The 6,738-nt window shown below is 46.9% G+C and overlaps 2 protein-coding genes across 2 annotated transcripts in view; one reads left to right on the forward strand and one right to left on the reverse strand.

The window, feature by feature from the left end:
• On the reverse strand, window positions 1–3,441 carry nsrp1 (nuclear speckle splicing regulatory protein 1). The gene is made up of 7 exons (XM_084683497.1): window positions 3,224–3,441; window positions 2,609–2,696; window positions 2,425–2,481; window positions 2,108–2,236; window positions 1,729–1,936; window positions 1,333–1,435; window positions 1–1,165 (listed from the first exon to the last, which is right to left on the reverse strand). Exons 1-7 carry the CDS (start codon window positions 3,241–3,243, stop codon window positions 304–306), a joined length of 1,467 nt encoding a protein of 488 aa, XP_084539623.1. The 5' UTR covers window positions 3,244–3,441; the 3' UTR covers window positions 1–303.
• Window positions 3,442–5,139: 1,698 nt separating this feature from the next.
• The window catches only part of ssh2b (slingshot protein phosphatase 2b), a 17,343-nt gene continuing 15,744 nt past the window's right edge, over window positions 5,140–6,738 (forward strand). Inside the window, exon 1 of the mRNA XM_084683483.1 lies at window positions 5,140–5,217. Within this exon, the coding sequence (XP_084539609.1) occupies window positions 5,155–5,217 (63 nt within the window). The 5' untranslated portion in view covers window positions 5,140–5,154. The remainder of the gene's footprint in view (window positions 5,218–6,738) is intronic.

Here is a 6,738-nt window from a genome sequence, read left to right on the forward strand (position 1 = left end):
TTTCTCTGCAATTGTTTTTTTTTTATTAACACAAGATAACAGTGAGTAGTTTTCTAAACATCATAGTAAAAACATTTCTATGACAGAAATATTCACAAACAAAACTTGGTGAGGTGTAACTTGCTCTCAAGCACCCTCTTAACTACTCACTCATTCTCTCTCACACACACACACCACATTATTTAACCGCACAAATCCGTGTCACTTCCTCCCTTGCAGTGAATGGGAGTAGAAGCTCTCCTTGTCCTTGCACATGCGTGTGGGCGTGACTCACGGCTCAGTTCATACGAGCAGAGAGTCAGGTCAGTCGTCCTCCTTCTCGATGTAGGCCTTGCTGGCTGAGCGGCCCACCTGCCTGGCCAGGTACCGCTCTCTGGCTGAGCCCACCGTCTGCTCACTGCTGCGCTTCGCAAACTTGTTCACTTTAGCCTCTTCCTCCTTCTCTTTCCTTCCCTTCTCCCCCGCGTCTCCCTCCGTTTTCTCTTTCTTGTCTTCCCCGACCGCCTCCTTCCCTTCTGGCTGTTCGGTCTCTTTCTCTCCCTCTTTCCTTTCTCTCTTCTCCTGCTCTCTGCCCTTTTCTCCTCCCTTGTCCTCGCTCTCTCCCTCCTTCCTCTCTCTCTTCTCCTTCTCTCCTCCCTTGTCCTCGCTCTCTCCCTCCTTCCTCTCTCTCTTTTCCTTGTCCTCGCTCAAGTCCCTCTTCCTGTCCTTCTCTGCGTTCCTCCCCCTCTCCCTCTCCCTGTCCCTGGGGCTCCTCTCTCTCTTCCCGCGCCTCTCCTCCCTCTCCTTCTCCCTCCTCCCCCTCCCCCTGTCCTCGTCCCGGTCTCTCTCTCGATCCCTCGCCCTGTCCTCTCTCCGCCTGCCGTGCCTGTCGTCCTCTCTGTCTCTCTCCCTGTCCTTCCCCCGCTCTCTGTCTCTGTCCCGGTGGCTCTTCCTCTCCCTCTCTCGCTCCTTCTCCCTCTCCTCTCCGCTCCCTGACGAGGGCGACCTCTGTCTGTAGTGGCGTTTGGAGTGGGCGGCGGCGCCCTGGGTGGGCTTGCTGAAAGCGGCCTTCTGGACGGGCCCTTCCTCGCTGTCGCTGTGGGAAACGGGGGCGTGGTCACCGGAGGGGGGGGAGGGGGAGGCGGGGGGCTCCTCTTTGATCTTGACAGCTTGGGGAGTCGGATGCCTGTCGGAACGAAAGAGAAGAACAGAAGATGGAAGGGGTGAGTCAGAGAGTAGGAGAGATACGAGAGGGACACAAAGTTAACACCCATCAATCTATGTGATGTGTGTGTGTAAGGTGTGTGTAACGAGTGTGTAATGTGTATGTGTGTGTGTGTAAGGAGGACTGACCTTTGAGACGAGCCGTCCGGAATGACCTCTTCTCCCACAGTTTGGTTCAGCAGGTGTCTGTAAAAGCCGCTCAGATCCTTCTGCTTCTTCACATCCAGAGCAGCTGGTCACACACACACACACACACACACACACACACACACACACACACACAGGTTACAGGATTAACGGTGATCCCCCTCAGCACACCTGTAACTGGCCCAGACACGGCACTGTCTCACCCTCCATCTGAGCCAGCCTCTCCTCCCTGTCTCACCCTCCATCTGAGCCAGCCTCTCCTCACTGTCTCACCCTCCATCTGAGCCAGGCTCTCCTCACTGTCTCACCCTCCATCTGAGCCAGCCTCTCCTCACTGTCTCACCCTCCATCTGAGCCAGGCTCTCCTCACTGTCTCACCCTCCATCTGAGCCAGCCTCTTCTCCTTCTCCTCCTCCTCCTTCCTCTCCTGCAGCTTCTGCCGGTACGCCGACGTCACGTATGCCTCCTTGTCGGCAAACTTCTCCCCCTCCGCCTCCCTCTCCTTCTGGATCTTCCTCTCGTCCCTGCGCTCCTGCTCCTTCTTCCTCTCCTCCACCGCCCGGATCAGCTGGTTTATGTACTTGGGCTGTGGACAGAGAGACACCAGAGGGACATGGGGAGAGAGGGGATGGAAGGATGAAACGGTGAAGGAGATAAACGAGGGTGAGAAGAGGTCAAAAGAGATGTGTGTGTAAGTATGTGTGTGTACGTGTGTGTGTGTGTAAGTGTGTGTGTTGGCTCAGGGTCTCTCCAGTACCTTCTTGTCTGCTCCTCCCAGAATTTTCTTGCTGCTTTCCAGCCTCTGTTTCTGCATGTCTTCATACACCCCGTCATAGTCATACACGGTGCTGTCCTGCTCCAACGCTTTATGCATCTCCAGGCGAGTCTGAACACACACACACACACACACACACAAAGGTGTTAGTCTAGCAGTCATTGAGCACAACTGTTGAAGGTCTACCGGTAATCCAGGTACTGACTTGACCTCCTTAAAAAAACAGCCTTGCTCTAATGTCACCATCATCGAGCCCGATACACGATGCACCACCCCTCCATTCTACAGTCTTTTCTTACCTGTTTCATCATCTTCTTCTTCGCTGCTTCCTTCAGCAGACTCTCCCCCACCGTAGTCTGGAGAGAAGAAGAGTTTCGCGAGACATAACAGATTCCTGTCAATGATTTGGCCCGATTGGCCGCAGGCATTAAATGCGGTTGTAATGAATATTCGAACTGGCTTCAAAGTAAACCATACACCTACTTCCTCATCTGAATCATCGCCAAAGATAGAAGGTCTTGGGATGGCAGCTGTTTTCGATGCCCCCTTCTGGGATAAAATCAGCCCATACCTGGGAACACAGCGCAACTTAAGAATTACAGTTCGCGTTTGATTTAGCGCCAAAGATCCAATCCCTTTCCTATGAAACTAGATTTGGAGCCTGCTTAATTTTTCGATTATATAGATTATGTGTCTAATATGTGTGGCTGTGGCTAGTAAGTTACCCAACTAGCAAAGGCAATCATATCTTGGCACGCTAAAGACAAGTAACGTAAGTTCTACATGATAAGTCAAGTCTCAAGACCGCAAGTACATTCTACTTAGTCTGCCTTCTGAGTTAGACTAGTGAAATAGCTAGCTAGGTAACTCTAAGTCTGCATGTAGCTCCAGTCTAGAGCTACATCGGCTAGCTATCTACCTCGGCTAAGAGTAAACATAGGCTAGCTACCGGTGAGATACAGCGTTGTGGTCGTAAATAGTTGGGCAAACACAACAACACAATTGTGACGAAAGCCAAAATAAAAATAAAAAAAATATAAGCGTTCACAGAAAAACAACATTTACTCATCTAGCTTCAACATTTACTCATCTACTTACTGTTTCCCGGGGACCGCCATCTTGCTTGAATGAACTGTGACCTGTCACGTTAGATTCGTTAATAGTAGAGCTAACGTTTGATTCGGGAAAAAAATCGTCAGACCCTATAATTAATTCCAATATTAAGTATTCAATGCCTTTTAAAATTCTAAACATTATGTCACTGATTTGCTACCATTGTCTTCTTCAAATCTTGAAAGCCTCTGATGTAACTAAAACGAACAATTGACATCTACCACTGGGTGGCGACATTGTACTGGAAAAGTCTGTCTTTAATAATCCTAAAAAGGATTTCCTTTTCTCATCTGTGAATTCAACCCCGTCTCGCTGTAGCGAAGAACCCACTGGAATTTGACGCAATCATGCAGCCATAGACATTAATCAATAGTCATTGTTGGACTTTGGTCCATCCAACCAGTTTTATTACAGCAATGGTTAATAAATACGACAGTCCTCTTCCGCACACTATCATTCGACTCTTTTTTACCTTCTTTGCTCAGTTTTCCTCTCAAATCAGATCAGAGAGCTCATAGTTCACCTGTGATTAAAGCTGCAGCTTTGGACTCGTGTTGTCTTCTCTGTGTTACTCGTAATCCAAACACCATTATCCCTGTCGTAATCTCAATCTCATCTATACCCTCACTGTTAATCCTCTGAGTCAGAGATAGAGACTGGTTCTGTGCGTATGAAGGGATGGAGACAGGGGCTGGACGGATTGGGACACAAATAGACGGAATGACAAGGATACAAGGATGTTCGCCTCCTGTTGTGTCCAGTGGCATTTGTGTTGTGTTGGTTGTAGGTTGCTAAGCAGTTTGTGTGTGTGTGCGTGTGTGTGAGTGAGAGAGAGAGAGATGGGGAGTGTTCATCAAAAACAGCGAGTCATTGCTACTGAAATATGACACTGCAGTGTGTGTGTATGTGTTCATTTACAGTCCATTAATAGTGTAGGCTATACAAGTATCCGAACCAAGAGGGACAGTCGGTGGACAGTCCATATAAAAGGGAAAAGGTGTACAGTCCATATAAAAACTAGGAAATTAATTTATTTGTAAATATTATTATTATTATTGTAAAGATTATTATCTTATGGTTCCTCCCTTTGGGATTTATTTAGTTTTCACAATGTTCTCTTTTGGAAGTCGCTTTGGATAAAAGCGTCTGCTAAATGCATCAATGTAAATGTAATATCCATAGTTGTGATCCATAGCTTTACGACTTGAAATTCCTTGTAAGGTTTCCAAATAGATCCTTTATGTCAGCCTTGAAAAGAGGAAATGGCACGTGAGTAATGATGATGATGGATGATGACACCCTTCCGTCCATTCTGACGTGTTGTGCGTAGAAGGTGTTGCAAGTTCGGGATCAGTGTACATTGCCTGCAGGGAACCTGTGAGTGGTTAAAGTATGGTTACGCACAGGCTCAGACAGGCAGTCTGAACAGTTTGAAACACATTCTCCCCGTCACAAATATGCTCGCTACGCTACGAACCGAAATCAGGAGTCACAGAAGAATAGAATTTTAAAAAAAAGTGTCAAATGACGTCATTCTCATTCCTAAAAAGGGTGCTTTTTTCACTGATGATTTATATCTTCCATGCATGTGTATTTAACTTTTGCTCCCATCATGAAATAACACAATGTAGTAAATCAATTCTTAATCTTATTCGAATCGTAACAAAGAAACACTTACTTCAGGGAGTTGACTAAAAGCAGTTTTAATTGTTTCTTACCAGCGCGGACGGGGTTAATCCAAATTGACAGATTGCGGTAGTTGCGCATGCGCACAACGTCCGTACCGAGGAAACAGCCGGGGGAGTATCAGACTGGCTGCAGGAGAGACCAGCCCGGTTCAGCTGTTTTGTCCAGAAACAATAATGACCGTCTCGCCGTTGTCGCTTTCTCTCAGGTATCCTTTTCCCGGTCGCTGAATGGCGCTGGTTACCGTACAGCGTTCGCCGACCCCGAGTACCTCCTCCAGTCCCTGCGTTTCGGTAAGCAACCGCTGTTCTCCCGCAACCCCGAATCTATCTCGAAGGTTTGGGTTGATTTCCGCCGTTTTTGCCGACTGTCCATAAGTGCCTTGCCTTTGTACTTGTACGCATGCGTATAATGTGTCTTCATTTTGAATACAGTAGGTTACAAGGTTTCGATATTAACCACAAATTGTTACATTGTTACTCTAAGGGTTCTCAAGCATTTGTAGTAATCGTGCTCTGCACGTACGTTGCAGCTAGATCAGAAGGGATCAAAGGTTGAAATCAACACGATTATTTTATTTTTGTCATTCCTGAATATACCCGATTTGACTTCGTTGCGCCTCAGTTAAATAGATGACACACTTTTGAAATAGGCTATGTGACACACTAGCCAGTCCAGACATTATATTCAGTCCCTTGGTCTGGCCCAGTAAGGTAACATTAACACATTTAATCTTTATGGGTGTTCAAACTGCCGTGCTCTGAGTAGGCTATACAGTACGACATGCAAAATCGTTGTAGCTAATCGTTCAAAAACGTTTGGAACTATTTATTGATGTCCCCGTTCAGCTTTTCATTTTGCAATCTCAACAAGAAGCCACATTTCCTGCTCTTCCGCTTGTAATGAGTGCCTTGTGCCCCTCATGACACGAATGAATGCTGTTAGCTTATATACTAATGCTTTTTTTGTTGGGTTTGTTCCGTTGGCTAAACTACATCGCAGCCAGATAGAACCGCCGACCACCTGGCGGTTTACGGTTTTACGTGCTCTGCACAACATATCAAGGAAGACAGACAATAATACGTTCTTCTTACAGTGGAGGTGGTTTGGTGTATCTTTTCGCTATTGTGTGTCTCTGTGCCTGCATGTCTGCATGCTTACACTCCACTTCCTGTGTCGGTCTTGCAGACTGTCTGTCTTGTGAAACCGTGTTCTCTGCGTGTTGTCATGACTCGTCAACTATAGGCTGGCTGTGATGTGTCAGTTTGTTGGTTTTTCCAAGTTTACTTATGCTTTGCTTCATCGGTTTATGTAGGGCTCTGTATTTCAGACTACAAGAGGATGTCTAAGACACTGATCCTCCCCATAAAATCATTTAGGAGGCACAACCTGATCACAGATCATACTCGGACACTATTCACTTTCTTTAGTTTCAACTTTAATATAATTCAGTGCTAAATAGCCTAATTCTACGCTGTAAACACGTCAACAGGTGGATGACCCATCAGAGCGCTTACGAGAGTCAAAAGCCCCCAGGTGCAGGGTAACGAGTCAGGTCCGCTCTGCAGACGAGTGTCATAACTAGTTTTTTTGAGGGCGAGTTCCTCAAAGGCATCACAAAAATGCCGGCTAGCTTCCTCTGCTTATGCACACCTGCACCAGAACACCCCCTCGGGTCGCACTTGTATCCAACGTCATCTGGTAGGTCAGTGTTGAAACAGACTCATGGCAGAATCACCACGTCCGTGTGTTTTACTGCACGTTTACACGGAGACGACAACGGTGTCGTAAAAACTAAACAAAAAAAACTTGCA

This window comes from Hypomesus nipponensis, chromosome 20, assembly GCF_054491055.1.
Source record: "Hypomesus nipponensis isolate SF chromosome 20, ASM5449105v1, whole genome shotgun sequence".
Taxonomy (NCBI): domain Eukaryota; kingdom Metazoa; phylum Chordata; class Actinopteri; order Osmeriformes; family Osmeridae; genus Hypomesus; species Hypomesus nipponensis.

What these genes read in the sequence shown, in the direction of transcription:
- nsrp1 (XM_084683497.1), bottom strand. Translation starts at nt 3,243, where the DNA reads ATGGCGGTCCCCGGGAAACA. An exon ending in GCGATGATTCAGATGAGGAA is followed by an intron (nt 2,482 to 2,608) that starts GTAGGTGTATGG and finishes TCTTCTCTCCAG; the next exon opens with ACTACGGTGGGGGAGAGTCT. An exon ending in CCGGACGGCTCGTCTCAAAG is followed by an intron (nt 1,166 to 1,332) that starts GTCAGTCCTCCT and finishes TCGTTCCGACAG; the next exon opens with GCATCCGACTCCCCAAGCTG.